Source organism: Microcaecilia unicolor, chromosome 2, assembly GCF_901765095.1.
Source record: "Microcaecilia unicolor chromosome 2, aMicUni1.1, whole genome shotgun sequence".
In the NCBI taxonomy this organism is placed as follows: Eukaryota; Metazoa; Chordata; class Amphibia; order Gymnophiona; family Siphonopidae; genus Microcaecilia; species Microcaecilia unicolor.
Window position 1 is genome coordinate 482,696,167 of NC_044032.1, and position 26,778 is coordinate 482,722,944.

The 26,778-nt window shown below is 40.8% G+C and overlaps 1 protein-coding gene across 1 annotated transcript in view; it reads left to right on the forward strand.

Annotated features, from left to right (window-relative positions):
* The window catches only part of UVSSA (UV stimulated scaffold protein A), a 261,433-nt gene that overhangs the window by 158,343 nt on the left and 76,312 nt on the right, over window positions 1-26,778 (forward strand). The window contains 2 exon segments of the mRNA XM_030191086.1: window positions 3,922-4,099; window positions 15,326-15,478. Coding sequence (XP_030046946.1) covers window positions 3,922-4,099; window positions 15,326-15,478 — 331 coding nt within the window.

Below are 26,778 nucleotides of genomic sequence, written 5' to 3' on the forward strand. Positions count from 1 at the left end.
GTTACCTATACTTTTCATATTTACTACACAGTTGTGAGCTGACTTGATACACTGTTTTACCTCCCATCTTTCACAGACTTTTAATTACAGATCTGTGTCATTATTTCTGAGTTTGTAAGTTATTGAGCAATATGTAGCCAGTAACAATAACCTAACACTTCCCATTAAATTTCTTTACCTTAAAAATAGTGGCATTTTTTAGCACCATCTTAATTTGTGTTTCTGCTGAGAGTCAAGATTTTCAAATGTAAAGAAAATGGCAGCTGATATTCTCGATATTTTTTTTCAATTAAACATACAAGTAGATGATGCTAAAGTATTTAGATTTTAAACTAAAGTCCAGCAGCTGTGAAAAACCTATGCTCCATCTCCTTTCCATTTCTTTCTCAGAATTTTCACTGAGGAGTTTTTATCTTTCTCTTAATCCCACCATTTCTGTCAGGACATAATCTCTTTCTCAAATTTACATTTTAATTACAAGGCCAGCTGAACTGGCTAAAATCAATAATGTCAGCATTCAGCAGCCTAACTTTCAGCTGAAACCCCAGCCTCTCTCTTTCCTCCTATCGATTTATCTCTTCAGCACTGTCTGCTTTATTGCTTCAGGCAAATAGGTGCCATTTGGTCATTTTGAACAACAAATGCCATGTAATGTAATGTGCTGCTGTAATATTTAGAAAAGTATCTGAAATCAAATTAAAAAATTACATGTTCTTTTCTATATCATTTTTCTTACTATACATTGCTTTTCAGAAATCAACATTTTAGATTCTGTTCCAGTCTGCTTTTACTGTAGATAAAATGTCAACAAATTTTGTATACACACAGATGTAGGCTCTATATGTATGTATTTTATTTATGCGAAATATATTCTGGTGATGTATGAGTTAAAGGGACCTAATTTCCAGGATGTGCATGTCCACAGCAGTACAGTCCATACATACGTGTGGATCTGGGGGGAAAAACATTCCATCTTCATGATTCCATTATACCCCCTACCTCTGATGTGTTCTGTGAAAATTTGGTATGGATAGAATAGCAAAGAAAATATTATTGCTGGGGAAGACATAGACAAGCCACTTTTACCTATGGAAAATGACTCATATTACATTCATATGTTCAAGTGAAAACTGTAGACAACTAAAATAGCAATCTTTTTATTAAGGAGGCAATGACAGTGCTACATTTTGATCAGTGGTTTACTTCAGGTTTGTTGCAGATTTTTGGTGTGCTAATTTAACTTTCAGTGTAGTAAGGGATTTAGCATACAAAAATCTGCTTTAAAATGAGGAATAAAATAATTCTAATCTTAGCAGAGTAAGCGTGGAAATGGATGCTAATTAACTCAGGTGCAGCAAAGTATAGTAATCTTTAGGACAGTTTTAAAAAAAAACTTTTACCTAAATTTTACGTCACCTCCGCCCCTTGAAGGTGAAATAAACTTTTTAACACTGAAGTTGTAAGGTTGGAGGCAAAGAGTAGCTTTGTATTGGTCTGATAATTGGTAGGTAATGTACCGAATGGGCCAGGTGATCTGGTGTGATCCTAGAGATGGGTCAAATGCCCTAATATTCATTTTCCCCACCCAGTAAGTCTATGAGGGATTGCTTCTGTGTTTCCTGTCTGGGCATCCTTGGAAGTCATAGTAAAATAGTAGATGATGGCAGATAAAGACCAGTATTGGGCCATCTAGGATTAGGATAAGTATGCCTTTCAATTGTTCTTTTCAAGGTTTGCTCATAGAGGCAACATTGGCCAATAAGATCCAGATTTGCCCAACAGTGCTGATCCAGTCCTGGATTTACTGCATTGCATGCAGGGACTTGTAGTTCTGATTTCCCCATTACATTCCCCGAGAAAAGCAAGACAGCATATCCCTGCATGCAGTAGGTTAAATCCAGGAATGGATCAACTCTGTTGTGTGAATCTGAATCCAGTTGGCAACATTAGTGGAAGCCCTGGAAGTGACATTGCAGGCCATGGACACCCTCCAGTGCATGATACACATGCCTTCTGGCCAGAACATACCAGCCTTTTTGGTGTGGGTTTCAAGGCAGCCCATCATAGCTCTGGAAGCAACACCAGAGGGCATGAATATCATGGAAAGTACAACAACCAAAAGAGTAAAAGAAATAAAACACAGAGGGACTTATGCAATAAACTTCTTGCATGGTTACCATGGGTTTAATGCAGTTTTACTGCAGGATAGCAATGCAGAAAGGGTTTTAGTATGGGTGGGTACTCGCATGGAAACCCCTACCACAGACCACATTAAAATAAAAATAAAATTGTGCCAAGTCAGGTTTACCATATATAAGGGAGAAATTTCCTTATATGATAGACTGGTTCTACCTGGTGCATCCCAGGATGCCACCATTTTGAAGATGACAGAGGCAGGAACATCACTTCTGCCTTGAGGTACTTGGGGGCGGGGGGGGGGGGTCTTATAAAAGAGGTTAAGGGGAGTACCATTAGACACCAGGGAGATTTCTTTGAGAGCTGTGGGCAGGAAGATTGAGGTGGAGGGAGGAAGGGGGCCCATTAGACCCCCGGGAGTTTTGTGCTGATGTGGGTGGGTAGGGAGGGATTCAGATTGAGGGTTCCACTAGACCACCAGGTGTTTTATGTTTTACCTTGGGGATGGGGTGGGAAGGGAGGCCGGAGCCAGTGCAGAAAGCTGTCAGAGTGTTGGCATTTTTTTTTGATAATTCAGTGTCATCCTTCCTGTCAGTGCCTGAGCCAATCACCTTTCATAGATTCAAACATAACAAGAATAAAGCCACGTTTCTATGGCTTGGTCCAAAAACAGATTTATGACATACTGAGATCATATCTTTAGATGGGAATAAATTTTCTTTGAACCTTCATTCCAAAATCTTGGGGGTTGATAATCTATTGACTATGCATTGTGATGTACAATCAATTATTAAATGTTGTTTCATTATAGTGAGAAAACTTAGAAAATATTTCAGTCCTGGGGTTTTTAGGATTTTGGATTATTCACTGATTACATTCTGCAGAATTTTGCTCGGAAACATCTTATCTGTCCTGTTACTTAATTCCATACAGTCTGGACAGAACCCTTAGATCTGCTTAGCAAAATCAGCTTATAGTTCCCAATTAAGTAATGCCATACTGGGAAAAGACCAAGGGTCCATCGAGCCCAGCATCCTGTCCACGACAGCGGCCAATTAAAGCATATTAGTTCCTAAACACACCTGACACTTTTTCCGTTCAGGAACCTCAGCTATGGAATGCTCTCCCAAACTCACTGAGACTACAGACTTCGTTATCCAAGTTTAAAGCAGAACTGAAAACGTATCTTTTTACTGACGCTTACCGCTTGTAGCTCCACCTTTATCTCAGGCTTGTAGTCCAGATTGGACTATCATCCCCCTCACTTTTGTTCTATCCCTCCTGCTATCATATTGAAATTGTATTTCTACCCCCTCCCCCTTCTCTTGTCTTGTCATTTTAGCTTTTTCTAGACGTTTTGGTTTTTGTATTAGATTGTAAGCTGCCCTGAAGGTCCTCATAGGGTGAGGTAGTAAATCATAAATGAACTTGGAAACTTGGACACTCAAGTCAAGAGAAAGTGAAACTGTTTTTGACTGCACTTTGTGATTTCATTCACTTTAATAGCTTGCTAATGACTTTGCTAAATGTTCAAGATCAGTGTTTCTCAAGCCAATCCTGGAATATCCGCTTGTCAGTCTGGTTTTCAGGATATTCATAATGAATATATATGAGATTTGCATACCTCTGTTGTGTACAGATCTCTCTCATGCATATTCATTGTGGATATCCTGAAAACCAGACTGGCTAGGGGGTACTCTAGAATCAGTTTGAGAAACATGATTCTAGATGCTAGGAGTTTTGATATCCGAATGTTTATTTTTTTCATGTTCTTTACATTTATAGGGCTGGAGTCTCTAGCACCTCCACAAGCAGCAAAAACACAGGGGATTGTAAAGCCTGCTGGTCCTAATCCCCCAAAACGGCCAAAAACAAATGATGAAGAGTTAGATCCAACCTGTGCCGCTGCAACATGGAAATTAATCAGAGATAAGTTGCCAAAGTTACCTCCCATCAATAGCAGGTACAGAGATTTTTTTTAAAAGATCTTTTTGAATTCAGAAACAATAGCTGTAAACTTCTAAAAGGATAACCAAGTGATACTCAGCTTTTGAATTTCTGCATCAGAGGATCAAAAGGACTATGAGCCTTTCTAAAAAAAAAAAAAAAAAGTATGTTTTCCCATTCTGTGCTTATTGAAGAGTCTTTGAGGATCTTTTACTAATGTGTGGTGTGCAGTTACCATGAGGATCTTTTACTAATGTGTGGTGTGCAGTTACCATGAGGATCTTTTACTAATGTGTGGTGTGCAGTTACCATACAAATTAAATAATTGGAAACTGTTAGTGCACAGCTATGGTAACCATTACTATGTTGGCATAACGACTTGTACTGATTCACATGTTACCAGCATACCCTGTTATGAGGTGGGAAATGGGTGTAGATTGTATCTTGAAGTTAGTGCATGATGGTGAGTTGTATCTGCAGTGTTAGTGCACTTATGCCTGGCTTATATATATCCAAACCTTGTTCTGATAGTCGCCCAGTTTTCTGCGTATCAGTGAACCCAGCCTCCTAAATAATGTCAGAACAACTCTTTGTGCAAGACAGCGAACCTCAGAAGTGCCCTTGCACCCATATCGTCATTGGTCTACCGCCTCCACCCAAATCTATTGCTAATTGATAACTTGTGCATTGCTTATTCTGTAAATAATAGAGTAAATTTTAACAAGTACCGTATTTTTCGGACTATAAGACGCACCGGACCATAAGACGCACCTAGGTTTTAGAGGAGGGAAATAGGAAAAATTTTTTTTTCCTTTTTCCCTCCTCTAAAACCTAGGTGCTCCGGTGCGTCTTGTCCGAATCCCTCCCTCCGAGTTCGGGATCGCCGTCAGGGTTACCTCCTCCCCCCCCCCACCCTGGCCCTGTCACCACTTCTCCCTACTCACGCGATCTTCCCTGGTGGTCTAGTGACGTCAGGGCAGGAAAGAGCCCCCTCTTTCCTGCCCAGTGCGCTGCTCTCCATCCTCCTGTATGCATTGCTGCCTGACGGTCTCGGCGAGATTCAAAATGGCCGCCGAGAATTGAAGTCTCGGCGGCCATTTTGAATCTCGCCGAGACCGTCAGGCTGCATACAGGAGGATGGAGAGCAGCGAGCTGGGCAGGAAAGAGGGGGCTGTTTCCTGCCCCGACGTCACTAGACCACCAGGGAAGATCGCGTGAGTAGGGAGAAGTGGTGACAGGGCCGGGGGGGGGGGGGGGGGGGGGGAAGGAGGTAACCCCGACGGCGATCCTGAACTCGGAGGGTGGGCGGCCTGCCAGCCAGCCAGCCAAATCTACCTTCGGACTATAAGACGCACCCCCCCATTTTCCTCCCAAATTTGGGGGGGAAAAAGTGCGTCTTATAGTCCAAAAAATACGGTACTCATGTCAAAATGAAATTTGATGCTAGTCGGCCATAGGGGTACAGTGCTCCGACACGGCATATGTTTCGCAATACCTTTCTTAAGGAGGTCCCCTGCAAATAAAGGGTAAATGTGTTAAACCCAACCCCTCTAAATATTTTACCATTTACAATTTTCAATGCATAAAATTACCTATTATCAGTCTGCTCACAGTGGTTTCTATATATGGCACCCAAATTTTGGTGCTGAGATTTGTTCGAAGATGCGCATGCAAATAAATTGTGTAATTAGCCAGTTAACATCAATTAATCGATGTTAACAATCATCGAGGTTAATTGGCAATAGTCTGGATTTGTGTGTGGATCTGCCTGCAAACTATTCCATAACCCTGGGCGCCCAAATCCTATAGCGAGCAACGCAGAAGAGGGGACATGGCCACGGGAGGGGCATGGGCAGGTCAGGGGTGTTCCGAGAAAATCAGCACAGTGTTATGGAATGAGGAGTCTCTGTGCCCAACTTGGCCTCTGAGAATTACACTGTGTTTCAGTAGGAGTAAGTCTGGCACTCAGAGTTGGACACAGAAATTGGCATTAAGTGCTATTCTGTAAAGACCATATGCCCTTTACAGAATCGCACTTAGCGTCGATCTTTTCCAGTGCCCAGAGCTCGGTGCCGTTTGTAGAAGCTGGCCCTTACTGTGCAGTAAAGGTATTTTTTTTCTGTTCAGTAACTATGGGAAGAAGCTAAGAATGCTCCCATCAACTACTATACATGCTTTACACTGATCGTGTGATAATATGGACACCATGTTGTAAGCACAAAACTTTACCATGCTTTAGTAAAACAGTTTCTTGGTATCAAACAGCTTCAGTGATTTGTTGTAACATAGTAACATACTAAGTGATGACAGATAAAGACCTGAACAGTCCACCCTGCCTGCCCAACAGTCACATCAATTCATGATTAAATTAACAATGAACATGATATACTTGATCATGGTCTTTCTTTGGTGTTTCTGAGACGTAGACCATAGTAGTCCGCCTGACTCTATTCTTATGTTCCAACTATTAGAGTTGCCGTTAAAGCCCACTCCAGCCTATCCGAATCTGTCTTGTCATTTGTGAGACAGTCTGTAAAAGTCTGCCCGGCACCATCCTCATGTTCCAAATTACTAGAGTTTCCATCCAAGCCCTCTCCAGCCCATCCTAAACCGGATTGCCATATGCTGGATCCAGACCATACAAGCCTGCCCAACATCAGCCTTAATTTTTACAGCCAGAGTCTCCATCTAAGCACCACTTGACATGTAAACACATATGCAACCATTTATGTTTTTCTACCATTCATTTTCTAATTAGAGATCTTCTGGGTTCATCCCATGCCTTTTTGAATTCTGCCAGTTTTTTTTTCTCCATCACCTCCCTTAGGAGGACATTCCAGGCATCAGTAGCCTCTCCATGAAAAGAATTTCCTGACATTACTCCTAAGTCTATCATCCCGCAACCTCAAATTCATGTCCCCTAGGTTTTACCGTTTTCCCTTCTCTGGAAAATATTTGTTTCTATATTAAAATCCGGTCACCGTATCTCAAAAAAAATATAGAGGAATTAGAAAAGGTTCAAAGAAGAGCAACTAAAATGATAAAGGGGATGGAACTCCTCTCGTATGAGGAAACTCTCAAGAGGTTAGGGCTTTTCAGCTTGGAGAAGAGACAGATGAGGGGAGTTATGACTGAGGTCAACAAAATCCAGAGTGGTGTAGAACGAGTAGAAGTACTTTTGGATCGAGTAAAAAAAATCAATTTACAAGGACTAGGGGACATCCGAGGAAGTTACATGGAAATACTTTTCAAATAAATAGGAGTAAATATTTTTTCACTCAACGAATAGTTAAGTTCTGGAACAGTTTGCCAGAGGAGGTGGGAACAGCGGTTAGCATATCTGGGTTTAAAAAAGGTTTGGACAAATTTGTGGAGGAAAAGTCCATAGGCTGCTATTGAGACAGACATGGGAAGCAGCTGCTTGCCCTGGGATTTGTAGTATGAAGTGTTGCCACGATTTCAGTTTCTGCCATGTACTTGTGACCTGGCTTGGCCACTGTTTGGGAAAACAGGATACTGGGCTAGATGGACCATTGGTCTGACCCAGTATGGCTACTCTTATGTAAGTATTTAAAGTCTGTATCCTATATCCCCTGTCCCTCCTCTCCTCTAGGGTATACATATTCAGGTCTTCTAGTCTCTTCTCATATGTCTTTTGGCACAAGCCCCATATCATTTTTGTTGTCTTCCTCTGGACCGCTTCAAGTCTTTTTACATCTTTAGCAAGATACAGCCTCCAAAACTGAACACAGTACTCCAGGTGGGGCCTCACTAGTGACTTGTATAGGGGCATCAACATCCGCTTTCTTCTGCTGGTTACACTGGCCTGTAGTTTCCAGCTTCTTCTGCCACCACTTTTGTGAAGAGAGACCACATCAGCTCTTCTCCAATTCCATGGAACCTCTCCTGTCTCTAAGGATTTATTAAGCAAATCTTTGAGGACCCACCAGAACCTCTCTGAGCTCCCTCAATATCCTGGGATGGATCTCGTCCGGTCCCATGGATTTGTCCACCTTCAGATTTTCAAGTTGTTGAAAATGTTGTTCATAAACACTTTCTTCCGTGAACGGTGCTGTGCCCAATCCATTTTCATGTGTACCTTGCCTGCCAATTGTGGTCCTTCTCCAGGATTTTCTTCCGTGAACATGGAACAGAAGTATTTGTGTATCATGTATGCTTTTTCCTCATCATTGTCCATATAGCGGTTCACAACATCTTTCAGTATCACAATTCCATTTTTGTCTCTCCTCCTTACATTTCTAGAATTTTGTTCTTTCACTTGCGCTTTTGCCAGACATATTTTTCTCTTGCCTTCTTTCAATTTCATCTAGTATTCCTCTCTCTGTTCCTCGTCTTGAGCTTTTCTATATTTCATGAACGCCAACTCTTGCCTTTATTTTCTTAGGCACTTGCTTGGAAAACCATATCGGGTTTTCTTTTTTTTCTTGCTGTTATTTACTCTCCTCACATAAAGGTCTGCAGTCATATTTATAGCTACTTTCAGCCTGGACCACTGCCTTTCCACTTGTCATATGTCCTCTTAGCCCATCAGCTCTTGCTTCAGGTATTTCCCTACATTACTAAAGTCAGCATGTTTGAAATCCAGGACTTTGAGATTCAAGAGGCTGCCCTTCACTTTAGCTGTTATATCAAATCAAACCGTTTGTTGATCACTACTGCCCAGGTGGTCACCCACTCGGACATTAGACACACTTTCCCCATTTGTGAGTACCAGATCCAGCATCGCTCCTTCCGTCGCCATTTGTCTGAGCAGAGCACTTTGAAAGACATCCACAATCTATCTACTTTTTTGTGATTCCGCAGATGGAACTTTGCACTCCGCATCCGGCAGTTTGAAATCAGCAACAGCACCTCACCTTTCTTTCCCAACTTTTGGATATCTTTAACCAGATCTTTATCTAGGTCCTCTGATTGTATCGGAGGTATGTACACAACATCCATGTGGACAGAGGTTCCATCTTATCCTTTTAATGTGATCCATATCACTTCATCCTTTCCCCAGGCCTCCTGCATGTCAGTCGCTCTGATATTGTTTCTCACATATAGAGCTATTCCACCTTTTCGACCATCTCTATCCTTCTTAAATATATTGTAGCCTGGTGTGTTTGCTTCCCATTCATGGGAATCACTGAACCATATCTTGTGATAGCAACAATTTCTAAGTCTGCCTCTAAGATCAGGGCTTGCAGCTCATGTTGCTTAGAGTGCAAGCTTTTGTGGTTATTGATTTCCAGCTACATTTCAGTGGCAGTCTCATCTTCTGTTTAGTTTTTTGTTTAGTCCCGCTGCCTACTGTGTTGGTAAGAAGTGATTTGTTAACATTGTTTACATTGCTTTCTTTACTTCTGTCACATCTTGTCTTTTGCTGGGGATGACCAATGGAAGTGACTTGCTTCTATAGGCCACTCCTGCCTTCTAGTTTAAACGCCTAAAAACATAGTCTTAATTTCTCACAAAGGCTTCTTTTTCCTTCCACAGTGAGGTGCAGCCCATCCTTGCAATGCAGTTTTTTTTTTTTTTTCCATGTATTGCCCATCCTCCTATGTACCTAAAACCACCTTGATGACATCAGGCTTTGAGCCATCTATTGAAATTCTCGGTATTTCGTAAACTCTTCTCTCCCTTTCCAAAAGTAGGTAGTACTTCAGAAGAAGCTACTGTTTGTACCAAAGGTTTTAACCCCTCCCCCAGCTCCTGAAAAGCTGTCTGCACTACAAGTGGGGTATTATTGACTAGGTCATTTGTTTACAGGTGAATAACAACATTTTCTTTGTTACATTTGTACCCCGCGCTTTCCCACTCATGGCAGGCTCAATGCGGCTTACATATTGTATACAGGTACTTATTTGTACCTGGGGCAATGGAGGGTTAAGTGACTTGCCCAGAGTCAGATTCCTTAGTTTCTTCTTTTCTTCTCTTCTCTGATTATAGACAAAATTTGCCTGGTACTCCTGGTAGCTGAAGATCCTGTTAGGCATTTTACTTTGTTGGGCCCCCTGAACTATGTTCCATAGTTAATGCCCCTGATATGGTTATTTGAAATTTAGTCATTTCTGATATGACCGACTCAAAAACAAGTGCCTACTAAGCTGACTGCCTCTTTCTAAAGAGGCTCAAAATGGTAAAGGTGCTGTGTGACACACATGGCTCAGTAAGAGCCTCTTTTACAAAACCATTCTACCGATTCCCGGTTCGGCAAATGAGAGGAAACTCATTCAATTCCTGTGGGCTTCCTCTCTTTTGCTGCATGGGAATCAGTAGCGTGGCTTTGTAAAAGAAGCCCTAAGTAAGAAAGATCAAGCTGTACTAGCACAGCCTACTGTGAAATACTACTATTACTATTAATCATTTCTATAGTGCTGCTAGACTAAGCAGCAATGTACACATTATATACAAGTACTTTTCTCTGTCCCTAGGGGGCTCACAGTCTAAGTTTTTTGTACCTGGGGCAATGGAGGATTAAGTGACTTGCTCAAGGTCCCAAGGAGCTGCAGTGGGAATCAAACCCAGGTTATCAGGGTACAAGGTCCACTGCACTAACCATTAGGCTACTCCCCCAGTAAAAGAATTAGTTGACTGCTAAACATGCCTTTACTGCACCTTTTACCATTTTGAGCCTCTTTAGAAAGAGACAGTCTGCTTAGTAACGACTTGTTTTTGGGTGAGTCACGTCAGAAATAGCCAAATTTCAAATAACCATCTTTGGAAATACATATTTAAAATATTTACATATCCCGTTCCCGGCCCAACAGACATCATCCAGCATGGTTTATAATCATTAACAGAAAGTACAATATATTTTTAAAAATAACAAATCTAAGGAGCCCTTTTACTAAAGTGCACTAAAATCTGGGCTTAATGCATTATAATGCAGGATTTTACCATATGCTAAGCCCAGATTTAATGTAGCACCTCTTGGGGTGTGTTTTGTTTCATTTTGGGGGGGGGGGGGGGTGTTTTTTTTTTGTTTTTTTTCAGGTCATGCATTAATGTAACCATTAGATTGTGGTACCTGAAGGATTTTAATGTGGGACCAGTTACAGCTCCCTGTTTAGGAGGCACTAAGTGCTCCTGTGTTAACTCTGCATTACCAGTTAGCATGTGCTAAATATAATGCGCTACCTCGAGGAAAAATTCAGAAAAATGCTGTAATACACAGTATCAGGCAAACTACCATACAACCCCTTAATGCATTTGTTTGGTAGCTGCGTGCTAATTGCGGCCCCAAAATGTAAAGACGTTTACATTAAAACAGTCTTATCTCACAAATATATCAAACATACATTCTAACACATCCGACTACATCATCTGTAAATGCTTGAAGCTTTGGACTTTTTCTCCACCACCCACCCTTCTTAAATTAACCATCTTTTTACTTTCTTATGGAAGCTAAAACAGTCTGTCTCGTGTCCATTTTCCTCTGGAAAGTTCTTCTCAACATCGGGACCACCATTACTGCAAATATCCTTTCTCTAAATCTGTCTCATAAATTTAACAAGAGGAATGCCCATCAAGCTTCCTTGACTGGAGCACAACACTCTAGCAGGTATATACTAGTCCATCTTTTCCTGTAAATACCATGAGCTGTTCTCATGCAATGCTTGAAATGCCAGTGTCAAGATCTTGATCTTAAATAAAATTGAAGCCATTATTAGCAGCCAGTAGAGTACCCATAGCAAAGATGATGTTGCTGTCCAGTTGGGAAATCCAAAAATTAATGAGCCACTGCATTCTGAGCTTCTTGTAGCCGGTGTATTAGCCCTCCTGGAAGGCAAACGCACAAATGATTTTAGCAGTCCAGATAAGGGATTTTACCTAAGGCCTAGATCACCGTTCTAAAGGAACTTTGATCTAGCAAGGGATATAATTTTTGCACTGATTTTGTGCATTGGCCTTATAACTGTAACAACTTTCATCTCCATTAGAAAGGCATTCTGAAGACAAACCCTTAAAATGTTAATTCTTCCACAATATGTAATGTTCCAGTATTGAAGGTTAGAGGGCCAAATCTGGCCTACGTGTAGTATATCATTTTGTTAAACATTCAATAGAAATTTATTCTTTAGCAGCCAGTCTCAAATAGTTTACAAGCCCTGATTCATCTGCTGGGTAAATTGGGGAATATCTGTCCTCTGAGGAAAGCCCAATGTAATAATATCAGTGTATATAAATACCTTCAAACCTATTGATCTTAACCCTTCCACCCTGTGTAATGGTGGTACCTCAGTCAGAACCATAATTAGGATCTGGAATCATAAGCCTTGTTTCCTTCCCAGCTCACCTGGTTCGGTCTTTTTGAGTCTGAGGCCTTGTTAGCCACTAGGTTCCACGTCTGGAAGAATTGCCTTGTTGTATAATCTTCAACTTGAACTATCTAGCAGCTGCCTTTGGCTGGGGGCTGTGCACCAGGGCTACTGTTTTAAATCCCCCCCCTTATAGACCTCTTTCTGACTCCGTCACACGGGGGACTAAAGGTACTTAGTTCATATATCAGGTTCTGTATAGTTTCTCTAACCTCCATTGTCACCCAATCATAAGGGGGTCTGTTCTGGGGTGGCATTAGGAGCCGTAATTGAAAACTAATTCCCATAACTACAGCTTTCTGTTTTTCTGGGTCTAGGTATATTCTGGGCCATTTATGTTCCCACATAAATCTTATTAAACATCTGTCTAAGTTTCTGCAAAGACTGAGTGTCACTTGTATATGATCTACCTTGTAGACTAAATGTTAGGTAAAGAGAAGATAGAATCAATAAAAATAAAGACAGAGATAGGTTTAGATAGATAAGTACATTTTATTTCTTACCCAAAGACAAGTCTTCAAGTTGATACAAATACAGACATCAGATTCTGGTTTCATCCGCACAGGGCTTCGCCGTCTGACAGAAGCTTTGGAGAGGACTCTCAAACCAAGCCAAAATCTCCCTTCTTTTATACTCTATCCTCTCCATAGAAGTGAATGGTGAGAAACCTTGCTCCTAATCTTTCTCACTTTCTGAGATCATACTTTCCCATGCGATCTGCTGTCGGATGTGCCCACCTCCTTCCGTTCTCAGCTACTGCTAATTATCAACATGTTTTGGGAAGCGTTGAGATAACAGTTTCACATCTTCCGGCTGCAATACTTTTTCATACTTTTCATACCTTTCATACCATCTCATGAACTCTGTATTACCTCTGTATCATTGTATACCAAAACTAATAAGCTCCATTTTATTCATCTGATCTTTCATTACAGGTGCTGTATTTGATTTAAAAGTTGTACCAAGTTTGTATCAGGACTCATTGTTCAGACCTGCTTTTTGCAGATTCTCAAATATTAAATCACTTCAGTACTTTTTAGCAGTTTAGGCTGTTTAAGGTATGTAAATTGACCCACCACTATTCCAGTGGATGGATCCCAAGCGGGGACACATATTAACTTACAGGAAAAGCAAGTCCTTGCTCAGCCAGTCATAGATTTTTAAACCTAGCTGGTATTTTTACAGCCTGAGTCCTAAAATCTGGCCTTCCACCCTTCCGGTGGGCATCTTGCTGTAGTATAATTATACACTACCTTCTCAAACCCACAATCATTGGTTTTAAGTGTGATCTCACTAGGTGGTGGTATGCAAAGACTGGGATTCCTCCCCACAAAGACTGAGTGCTGCCTCTGCAGTATCCCCATTCCTGGTTGGCCCAGGAAGTAAAAGACGTGTCCTGGATATGAAACTCAGGACCCTAGGCATGGACAGAGTGGAGTACTGTCACTTAATCACCAAGCAGACCCAGGCTGCCACCTTTTTTTTTTTTTTGGCAATATATTTGGTGATATCCTAATAAATAATTCAACCAGACAGTTTTCATTATTTCATATTGGGAAAAAATGGTTTGTCTTAACAGCTTGCTTTTGGTATCTTTCCATGTAAATCCATACTTCCCATAAGATTTATTAATTTTAACTACTGGATCCTGAAAGACAATAGTATAATTATTTTTTTAAAATACATATACCCCCAGATTATGTATAGAGTGCCTAGCGTTCTGCGCTGAACTCCAAGCGTATTATGTAACAATGCGCATAAGTTAATTGGCTTAATAAACCAATCAGCGTTGTTAACAGCACTTAACAAGCAATAATGAGCAAAAATTGGCACACTACTCCCTACACATATTCTGTAGCGCACTGCACCTAAATTTTATTGTGCACAGGAAAAAAGGGGCGTGGTTATGGGTGGTGAAATGGGTGTTCTAAAATTTATGTGCATTGTTTTAGAATATGGGCCTATGCACTGGGATTTACGCCACATTTTCTTTGGTGTAAATGGAGGCACGTAGTTTTAGGTGCTAGAATATCATTCCATTTACCAGGCCTAAATATAAGTGTCTCTTATAGAATACGCTTAGGTGGAAATGTTTTCTGTGTGGATTTTCTAGGCATGATATATAGAATCTGCCTCATAGTTCTGCCTAGTGCTTTTCTTACTTCATGAAAACAATTTTCAGACTGCAAATTCATTTTAATTCATTAATTTCACTGTGGCCGGTTTCAGCACAAATTTCTCTCTCTGAAGGATACCTCCTCCCTTAATATCGTGCTATAAGATCATTAGGGTTTACTGTATATTGCCCACAGCATACAACCAAATTTTTCAAATCACCTCTATAAATGGTGTGCTCAGCATTCTACCCAGCAACCTCATTCAGAATTACCAAAACTCACCACTTAAAAAAAGCCCTTTTTCATTTACATTATAGTCCTTGGACATCACACCTGTCTCATTCTAGCCAAGCAATTTTCTTTGTGGGTTTGTTTCATGAGTCCGAAGCTTGTGTGTACCTTCGCTGCTTAGGACCTTGGAAGCACAGTTAATGGTATTGGAGTCCTTTTCTCACATTTATTACAGTGCCTCATTGTTCACTTAAGATGTTTGCTCATGACTAAGAGTCCTGTTGTGGAACTTTTGTATATGGAATGCAGCTTGAAAACTGGAGTAACACCCCGGTCTGAGGCCTTCTCCTCTTGTTGGCCACTAGGTTGTACTTCTGGAATAATAACCTCATTTTATTGTATTATCTGCAACATGAACTACTCAGCACTTCATTTTGTTCTGTCTCCCGTTTATATCCATGAAGTTATAGTGTAGTTCAAAGTTTGTGTATGTTGATGCAAAAGGTTAATGAAACTGCAAGAGCAGTTGTTGTGATTGTTCTGTATTGATTTTTTATAATCTGTCTGCAGTGTGCCTGGAAGTCCTGAGCCAGATACATCAACAGAATCTATTAATAAGCAAAAAAAACGTGAAGAAGACCGGGCGATAGCTCCTGTCATGCCATTTGGAATAGATCTGTACTACTGGGGACAGGACCAGCCAACTGCTGGTAAAATCCTCAAGTAAGTTACTCTTCACTTTTTCTTGTTCAGGAAAGAAAACAAAGGAAAATGTCATCTCCCAAATGTCAAAGGCAAGTGGTACCTTATAGTCTAACCAGTTTTTTGAGGCATGAACTTTCGAGGACCAGAGTCTGATTTATCAGATGCATGAAGTGAAGTTGAGGACATAGCTGCATATAAGGAAAATGCATGGGGGAGGAAGAGGGATACAAAACTAAAAATTTTGAAAAATGCAGGACTGTTGTGGAAAAGGAGAGATAAAGGCTACATAATTAACTTGCATCTGTAGTGGGTGAGAGAGAGCAAAGGTGCTGATGCTGAAGGTCTGATGCCAGAGCCAACAATGCAGACCCCATAGTGCAAGAACAGAACAGAAACCTAGCTCTCCAGTGCCTGAATGAAATGGTATTCAAATGATATGTGTGCTGTGAAACCGAAAGCATACCAGGCAAGATCGGAAGTGCAAGCACGCTTCAGCACCATTCTTCTGCGCCATTAAATATAAGCATTTCAAACATTGTTTTCACTTGAAAAGCTCATATTTAAGCTCAGAATAACGGTTCTGATGTGCTTGCACTTTCTATTTATGCCACACTCGGAGTGACAACTGATATCATAACTCCACAAGAGAGGCTAATTCCTAGAGCGCTTATCATCCCAAATTTAAAGACTTAAATTCCTTCTAAAATGTTTGTATCAGCATTTATTTGGAACACTCTGTTTATCATATAAAATACTGTGCAAGATCATAACCGCAGTACTTGCAATCGTAGTACAATGATAAAGAAATCAGAGTAGTCTCCCCCCACCCCCCCAGGAGTACTTTACAATCCCTTGTGGTATAGTCGGGGAAGGAGTGATGCCCCAGTTGCAGCCATTTTGAGAGCAAAGCCAGAATGGGCTGGAGTAACTGGGGATCACTCCTACCCCAAATACACCCCTAAACCACCAGGGATTGTAAGATAGGCCTAGGAGGGTAGAGCTGACTGAAACTGAATCCGCGGCCGAACTTCCCATCCCCTAACAGCATGCAGTTAACATATGAATTAATGCACCATGGCATGACCGTGAGTGTTAATTCACGTGCAAACTGCATACTAATAGTTACCACTCTGGTGTAGTAACCGTGTGTGCTAATTTGTGTGTTAACTGCTTGACACACTTTAGTAAAAGAGACCCTAAGTTAGAATAGCTTTCAGAAACTTTAAACACTAGTATCTTCTGAGAGTGAGCTAGAAGTCCGAGAATAAAAAAATAGATGTTGACTGTGGTTGTGACAACTGTATTACTAGATCTAAAAAAAAAACCCAAAAAACTAGTTACTCTGGTCTTCTTCTGAAGACCTGTTCTAAGCTTTTCACTTATAGAGCACATCTGTACATAAGACAGAATGAGAATGTACTTCCTATCACCTCTGTTTTCTTACCTCATTTTATATATACAGTTATGTAGATATAGATTTATAAAATCAAACTAAATGCTGATATGTCCCTGAGCCCTGTGTCTGTTAGCAGGTAGGTTGAAATGAGAGCCTCTCTCTCATGATGGTAGGCTTTTAATTGTGAAATTGAAGTTTGTCTAATGGAATGATTCAAATTGCCACTTAACTTTAGAAGTCTTCAGCTGATGAACTGAGGTGGGATCTTTCTGATCTCCAAAGTGGTCCCTGGAACAGAAGTTAACTAGATCTTCCTCAAATGGGCTGAATCTGTTGGCCATGAGCTAAAAATGTTGGGGGTGTGCTTCATGTGAACAAATACCTTGGCAGAGATGTTTTTCACATCTTTAGGATGCTAGACTCTCATTTGCCTAGTTAACATTATCAGTAACCTATCTAAATTTATTTATCTTCTTTGCCACTCAGGCAAATTTGCTTCCTTTTGTTGGAGATAACTATGATAGTCTCAGAACTATCCTTTCCTCCAAATCCCAGTTCCTATTTCTCATAACCCAATAGCTGTGAGAATAGATTGTGGCAGTTTTAATATGTCCAAGAGACCTAGGTGTTGATATTCAAAGTGAGTTAACCAGTTAAGAGAGGCTGTTAGTTAACTCACACTGACCAGGCCCTGAGAGAATATTCGGCAGCACTATGTGGGTAATATCCCCTCTAACTGCTAAAGCTGAAACTGGCTATTGTGTGGGCAGTCCATGGACAGAGTTGGCACTGAACCGGATAAGTACTGGTATTAGGCATTTATAACCTATATTTTCCAATTTACATTGTTTCAGTGTGGCTTACAGTATTAGATTAGCTACATATTGTGACAGGAAGTTTGAGAACAGGCTAGTGGTAGAGTGCAAGTTAATGAGTGAAAAAAATTCTGTTACACATTTTATTTGGTATCTTACTTTGCGTCTTCGTAGAATAACGTTTTCAAGAAGAAAGCTTTGAGTTGTTTTTGAAAGTTCAGATAAATATCCATGCTCCTTAAGGTCTTTGGGAGTGCGTTCCAGCTCTTGGTGCATAGATAATGTGAAGCCAGACGAGTAAGCTGACTTGTATCGCAGACTCTGGCAGATGGGGAAGTGAAGAGTGAGGGAGTTCCTTGCTTCCATGCTGAGGTTGTATAGAGGCAGGCTTATTAGGTTTGCCATATAGCCAGGAACTAGGCCGAAAATGATTTTGTATGCTAATACAAAGCTTAAAGCTAATTTTTGCCTTGATGGGGAGCCAGTGTAATGTTTGTAGTTGTGGGCTGGCTTTAGCAAAATGGGACTTTCCGTTACTCAGCTGTGTGCTGGTGTTTAGCGCCGTTTGTAATTTTTTTAGGACATGGTCCTTGCATCTGGCATAGGCTCCATTGCATTAGTTTGTGTGTGCCAGGTTTAGTGTTTGCTCTGGCGTAAAGAAGACATCTCTTGGAAAGTAGCCTCTAATTTGCCTTAACTTCCACATTATGTTGAACATTTTTGTTACAACATCCATTGCCTGCATTTGAAAGGTCAGATTGCTGTTCAGTAGGACTTTCAGGTTGTCTGCTATCAGGTAGGTGATCCCATCTAGTGTGATGCTGGAGAAGGTTTCCTTGCTGTAAGTGGATGTGAGTACTGGGAATTGTCTTTTCTCTCTGTTGAGCTTTAGCTTGAAAGTGGTGGCCCAGGATTCTAGGAGTTCACACCTTGGGTTATCGAGGTTGTGATTTCTGTCAAGTCTGTGTCAAAGGGATGTATATCTACTCATCATCTTAGTATATGAATGGGTTGAAACCATTTCTTGCCAGTGTGTGTGAGTGGGAGCATCATTATGTTGAACAGTATTGGTGAAATTGGTGACCCTTGCGGAACCCGCGTTCTGCTGTCCATGGGGGGGGGGGGGGAGGGAGGGAGAGTATGTTTCCCATTTTTGACTGGATGTCATCTGGATGTCAGAAAGCCTTTAAACCAGTGGAACATGTCTCCACCAATGTTGATTTTGTCCAGTTGTCTTAGCAGGATCTGGTGATCGACCATGTCAAATTGTAGAAGTAGGATTTTCTTGCTTTGCCTTTGCTGATTACCATTTGAAGTTGAACAGTAATGTTATGAGTGCTGTTTCCATGTTAACAGTGTACTGAATCCTGATCAGGAGTCGTGGAGTTTGGAGAAGTTGTTGAGGTAGTCCATGAGCTGTCTGGCGACCAGTCCTTCCATGATCTTGGTGATAAGGGGTATGGAGGCCACTGGTCTGTAGTTCGAGACTTTGTTTCTGCTCTTTTGGGCATTCTTTGGGATTGGTGTTAGTACTATTCTATCCTTTTGAAGACCAAATCTGTGTGTGATCGGATTTGGTCTATGAAAAATGCTTGGGGGGTCTTTCATTAGGGAGTTGAGGCAGTCATCTAGCTGACAGAATGCGATGGAGAATTTTTTCACAGATTGGTCAACAGTTTCAAGCGTGAGAGGAGTGAACAATGTCCAAGCTCCGTCTATGACGATTCCCATGTGCTGTACGTTTAGTTCTTTCATATGTAGTTCTAAGTTCAGGTTGTCCTGTGTTAGCCCCCTTCTTAGATCTTCAATCTTCTCAAAGTAATTTGCTAGCTTGAATGCAGTTGGAGATGAATCACTCACCGATGTCACTGGGTTTGTGTCTAATAGGCGGTGTACAAGCCTGTACAGGCGCTTAGCATTAATGTAGTCTATTCCCGCGTGCTCTCTATAGTACCAATATTCATCCCTTATCCAGTTAAGTTAACTGAGCAAATGGAGCTGCTTAAATAGCAGTCCTATCTTTGTCAGCTGAATATTGACACCTATCCAGTTAAGTACCAGCTAGCTGTATATACACGGATAATCAATGCCAGTACTGGACATGGCCCGGTATTGAATATCCAGGCATAATTTCAATAGCCATGGTCAGGGTTTAAAGCAAATGCTGACCGCCGCCAGCTGATTATTATCCACCTGTTTTTTATATTTATTTATCTTAAAGATTTGAGTTTGCTTTCCATGCAAGATCTTTTTAAATAATTTATTTTTCCTTTTTGTATTAAATCCCAGCAGCATTCTTTTTTACAAGACTGCTACAAATAGCAATAGAACTATAGTAGTAGGATTAAGGGAGAAGAGATGTTAGCATGGAGCTGATTTTACTAAACTCCCCCCCCCCCCCCCCAATGGATTGAGATGGGGAGAAAATCCTTAGCAAATCAGACCCTGTGTAACAAGGTAGAATTTTACATAGCTAATTTAATTGATGTTATTTTTGTCTCTTATCACATATTTTCAAAAGATAACTTTATAATAAATACATATTGTTTTTATTGAGACCTTATAGGGCAAGGTAATAGTTTGGATATCACCCAAACTGTTCTGGGGCTTTATTTTACATTGCTGATGAATTATTCAAGTCAGAAATAAAATTGAAGGTATTTTTCACTGCTTGTCTGTCTTGTGCTGTACTGTTTTATTTTTCTGCATTTGAATAAAATAGAGGGCACACCTGAACCTTATAGGCTATAACTGCAGATGTGCCAAACTAATTTATGAAAGTGTTGACTGCCTACCTTGCATCATAGGTGGAAAGAATAATTTAAGGCCCTGTTTACCAAGCACTTTCTACCATTCTGTTCTTATGACTAACTACCTTTGCCCAGCCTAGCAAGAAATATCAGGCCATGTATTAGTCTTCATAAGTATAAACCCCAAGCTGGCTAATTTGGGGTTTATACACATGTGTAAGGTGCTTGCTGAACTGCCCTTGATGAAGGTTTTGATCTGACAATTGCTTTCTAACTTGGTTATCCCATTTCATGATAGGCAGCAAATGGCAAGTGACAAAAGTAACAATGCCCAGATTTATTCATACCTATTTTTTCAACATGCCTATTCTTTTCTGGGTACTATGCACCTCTGGAAGAGTATATGACTGGTGCCAGTTTTTAAAAATATTCTCCTACCAATTAGGTTTGAAAGTGACAATTTTAGCATCCTCATGGTCCTTAGAATTTATACATATGTCCTGCCAGCTTCACCTCCAGCAACCTAACCAGGCAAGACTGTGGTGATAATTTATTATTAATTTAGATTTTTCTCACACTTTTTTCAGTAGTAGCTCAAGGTGAGTTACATTCAGGTACACTGGACTGGGTATTTCTCTGTCCCTGGAGGGCTCACAATCTAAGTTTGTACCTGAGGCAAAGGAGGGTTAAGTGCAGTGGTGTGCTGGTAAATGTTTGACAACAGGCTCTTTGTCCCAACCACCCCCCCCCCCCCCCCCCCCCCCGATATATATGTGTGTAACTTTTTTGTGTGTAAAGAGAGTGGGAAGTGGACCAGTGACTCCAGGGAAATGGGATATAAGATTTCAAAGTATCACTTTATTCACTTTGAAATCTTATATCCCGTTTCCCTGGAGTCATTGGTCCACTTCTCACTCTCTTTACACTGTTATATTTACGTGGGAGTTAGTGTTGATCCACTTAGGTGGATTACCTCCTCTTTGTAACTTTTTTTGTACATTTTATTGGTACAAAGATACAGTATAGCAACCAATTTACAAATAATATTAAAATATAGAATTTTCAGTAAAGAATATTGTATATGGCCATGCAACCCCAAGAACCCTTGCTGTCCTGTACTTAGGGTTACCATATGGCTCCAGAAAAAGGAGGACAGACCGAGCCAGTCTGGGCCCTACCCCTTTTGCTTTCAGTGGAAGCAAAACCCAGACTGGATCAATGTGTCCTCCCTCCTCTGGAGCCACATGTAGGTTTGTTTTTACTTTTCTTTGGTTCCAGCAAGCTCAGTTGTGTTCTATAATTTTGGCATCCTTTGATGAACAGAAGCACAAATACTTACCCTATAGGCAATAAAATTCCTCTTCTGGAAGCTCTAATGGTTGAAATGAACATGGATGTTATGGCCATTGCAGAGATATGGTTCAATGGTGTCTCATGAATGGGACATTATCTTACCTGGCTATAACCTATTCAGGAGAGATAGAGGTGGCAAAAAAGGGTGAGGAGTAGCCCTCTGTCAAAAACATTAAAATGGCTGCAGTGCAGGGGGCATGGGGAAACAAAGCCTTGTAGATTGTTGGAAAGAATAGATGGCACTTTCATCTACCCAGGTGTAGTCTACAGACCTCCACTCAAATGGAAGAACTAGACAGAGATCTGAGCAATGATATTGCAAAGCTGGGAATGAAAGGAGAACCAATGATTACTGGGTGACTTAAATCTACCAGATGTGGATTTGAGTATCTCATCTGCAAATCTGAAAAAATAGAAAGATTGTGGATTCCTTACAAGGGACTTTGCTCTGACACATGGTGATGGGAACCTACCAGGGAATGTTGATATTAGATGTAGCACTTTTAAATGGAGAAAATTTGTCAGGATAGGTGCTCACTTTTGCGATAGTGATCACATAGAGTGTAGTTTGATACTAAAGCTAAGGTGGAGTCCAGTCACACCAAATTCAAAGTTATGGATTTCAAATATGCTGTCTTCATTAAAATTGGGAAGTACCCAAAGGAGGAGCTTGGCAGGGTGGGAGAAAAAAAGGGAATTGGAAAGACATTGGGCTAAACTAAAAGGGACTAGAAAAAGGGCTACCAATCAATATCTAAGGAAGGTAAATAAAAGCAAGAAATAGCTGTAAAAATCAAGGCAGTATTCACAAAATACAGATCACAAAAGGAGGAATACAAACAAGAACACCACATAAAGGTGAAAGCGTTAAAGAAAATCAGAATGGTAAAAGCTTGGATAGAAGTAAAAATGCCTAAAGATAAAGCAAGGTGATGACATTTGTCAGGCATATTGGGGAAAGGAGGTAGAATTAAAAAAAGAAACAAAAACTCAGTTGCTGAGTGCCACTGTGTGGAAAGTGATGAGGAAAAGGTGGAAATACTCAAATGTTTCTGCTTAATGTTCAAAGAAGAAAAACACGGAGAAGATCCTCAGATAATTGATAAAAATACATATGGGGATGGCATAGATACCACACCATTCATGGAAGAAAGTAGTCATAAACTGAGTAGCTTGAGGATGGGGACCCAAGTAGTAAACTGGATCGAAAATTGGTTGATTGGCAGGCTACATTGGAAAATGGCAAATAGAATTCACTTGGAAGAAAGAAGGGTGAGTAGTGGAGTGCCTTAGAGATCTGTTTTGGGGTCTGTTCAGTATTTTTGTGAGCAATATTACCAAAGTGTTAGAAGGAAAAAGTATGCTTTTTTGTGGTTGACAGGAAGATTAGCAACAGAGTTGGACACCTCAGAGGGAGTGGAAAGCATAAGAAGTGTTCTACAAAAAGTAGAAGCTTGGGCTAAAATATTTGGCAGTTTCAATGTGAAAAAATGTAGAGTTATGTGTTTAGGGTGCAGAAATCCAAAGGAGCTGTTTGTGAAGGGAGGTGAGAGAATGGTGGTGATGTAGACAATATTCTGCCCAGTGTTCGGCAGCGGCCAAAAAAGCAAACAGGATGCTAGGAATTATTAGGAAATGGATGGTAAATAAGACTGAGAATACTATAATGTCTCTGTATCGCTCCATGGTGCGACCTCACTTTCATTTATCATTTATTCATTTTATATACCGTTTCTTATTGCAACTTCAAAACAGAACGGTTTACATTTAGAAAAATACAACTCATACATACAAACAAATAAGAACTCCAATCATTGATAGAAAGCACAGCAAACCAAAAATGTCAAAGAAGGACATAACTAGTACGATCTATAGATTAAAATACAATTAAACCTAACCTTCTACACCTTCTCTACTATCATAAGTTCTGTTCAATACAGTTTATAAAGAAAAATGTTTTGAAAAGTTTTCGAAAGTTAATATAGGACTTCTCTAATCTAATCTCATCTCTTTTGGAAGCCCATTCCAGAGAGAGGGAGACAGAAAAAAGCCGATCTCCGTGTAGATTCCCATCGAGCCTGGTTGCTGTATCTCATAAGTACATAATTACATTAGTATTGCCAAACTGGGACAGACTGAAGGTCCATCAAGCCCAGCATCCTGTTTCCAACAGTGGCCAATCCAGGTCACAAGTACCTGGCAAGATCCCAAAAAAGTACAATACATTTTATGCTGCTTATCCGAGAAATAAGCAGTAGATTTTCCTCAAGTCCATTTTAATAATGGTCTATGGACTTTACCTTTCTTTAAATCCCACTAAGCTAACCGCTTTTGCTACATTTTCTGGCAACAAATTCCACAGTTTAATTACAGGTTGAGTGAAGAATATTTTTCTCCGATTCGTTTTAAATTTACTACTTTGCAGCTTCATTGCGTGCCCCCTAGTCCTAGTATTTTTTTTGAAAGACTAAACCATCTATTCACGTCTACCCATTCCACTCCACTCATTATTTTATAGACCTCTATCATATCTCCCCTGTCATATCTCCCCTCAGCCATATTTTCTCCAAGCTGAAGAGCCCTAGCCGCTTCAGCCTTTCCTCATAGGGAAGTCATCCCATCCCCTTTATCGTTTTTGGTCGCCCTTCTCGGTATCTTTTCTAATTCCACTATATCTTTTTTTAGATTCGGTAACCGGTAATTCGAGATGCGGTTGCACCATGGAGCGATACAAAGGCATTATAACGTCTTCATTTTTGTTTTCCATTCCTTTCCTAATAATATCTAACATTCTATTTGCTTTCTTAGCTGCTGCCGCACACTGAGCAGAGGGTTTCAATGTATCATCGACGATGATGCCTAGATCCATTTCTTGGTCTGTGACCTTGCATTACATAGCTATAATTTGGGTTCCTCTTTCCCACATGCATCACTTTGCACTTGCTCACATTAAATGTCATCTGCCATTTAAATGCCCAGTCTCCCAGTCTCGTAAGGTCCTCTTGTAATTTTTCACAATCCTCTTGCGATTTAACAACTTTGAATAACTTTGTGTCATCAGCAAATTTAACTACCTCACTAGTTATCATCTCTAGATCATTTATAAATATGTTAAAAAGCAGCGGTCCCAGCACAGATCCCTTGGGAACCCCACTATCTACCCTTCTCCATTGATAATGCTGACCATTTAACCCTACTCTCTGTTTTCTTTTAACCATTTTTTAATCCACAATAGGACACTACCTTCTATACTGTGACTCTCCAATTTCCTCTGGAATCTTTCATGAGGTACTTTGTCAAATGCCTTTTGAAAATCCATATAGACAATATGACCAGCTCACCTTTTGTCACAACTGTCAGGAATAGTGAGCCCTTGGACCAAAGCCAGAGCTTTGGCAGACAAATCACCTGGGCTGGCACAGGCAGGAGTCAGAACAGACTGGACTAAAATAAACTAACAGATTCAACAAGGCAGGACAGAGGTAACTAAACACAATGGACAGAATAAGGACCGGATCCAGAAGCGGCAAGGAAAACAAGGCAAAGGGGCAAGAACTGGAACCTAGACAGGACAAGGCAAGACACAAAACTGGATTAAAACTGGGACTGGGACCCAGGCAATACAAGGCAAGACACAGAACTGGATTAAAACTGGGTCCAGAAAAGGGCAAGACAAGGCAAGGACTGGATCCGGACAGGACTAGACTGAATGAGATAAGACAAAGCACAACCAGACAGGCAAGACAGGGTAGGAGCGAGGCAACAAGAATAACAGAAGCAAGACAAGGCAGGAACAGGAGTCAGGAAGTGGACTTGGCTTGGCTGGAATAGGATTCTGGAACAGACTTGACTTAGCAGGGAACAGGATTAGGATTCTGAAGGGGACTTGGCTTAGCAGGGAACAGGAACAGAACTTGGCAGAAACAGAGCTCACAAGAGCCAGGAAGCCAAAACAGCAGACAAAGGATTAAGCAGACTAAGGGGAAGGCTGTGTCTAATATACAAGTCAGCAAAGGGGAAATGCTGAAAAGAGACAAACAAATACAGCACACAAAGGGTTAAAGCAGGCTACAGGGAAGACAAACAAAGAAGCAATGTGCTTACCAGCACCCACAACCAGGAAGGGAAAGGCAACACAGACTCAGAGGCAGCAGACACAGCTGCACAGTAGTGAAGTAATTAGGGACAATGCTGGCTTCTACAGACTCTCAGAATAAACAGACAAGAACTACACATGCCCAGAAACAGTACAAGCAGAGCATGAAACCAAGGCTAACTAAAAGGTAGTCCATACAGGTACAAACAATAACCACACACACAGGAAACAGAACAGGGCATACAGAAAGCAGGAACAGAGCTAGGCTAAACACAGAGTTTGGCTTAAACACAGAGCTTAATTGTAGCAAGAGTCAAAAGCAGGGCTAGACTTGAAAGCAGGAGCCAAGGCAAAGCATGAAATTTCCCAGGTGCTTAATAAAGGACTTGCTGATGATGTCACAACTTGGAACGAGGCTTGTATAAACTATAGTGAGGCTTGGATTGTAGGCACATCAAAGCGAGACTTGGATTGCAAGCACACTAGGCAGCAGATGCATCAATGCAGGGACAAGGCAGTCCAGAGAAGTCACAGAGCCAGATCACTGGAAAAAAGGTGAGTCTGGATGCAGGGGCAAGGCCACAACTGTGACACCTTTATCCACATGTTTGTTCTCACCACTTCAAAGAATTGTAATAGATTGGTGAGGCAAGATTTCCCTTCACTAAATCCATGTTGGCTTTGTTTCATTAATCCATGCTTTTGAATATTCTCTGTAATTTTGTTCGTTATAATAGTCTCTACCATTTTGGCCGGCACCAACGTCAGTTTCATCAGTCTATAATTTCCAGGATCGCCTCTGGAACCTTTTTAAAAAAAAATCTGCATTACATTGGCCACCCTCCAATCTGCCAGTACCATGCCTGATGTAGTGGAATTAGAAAAGGTTCAAAGAAGAGCAATGAAAA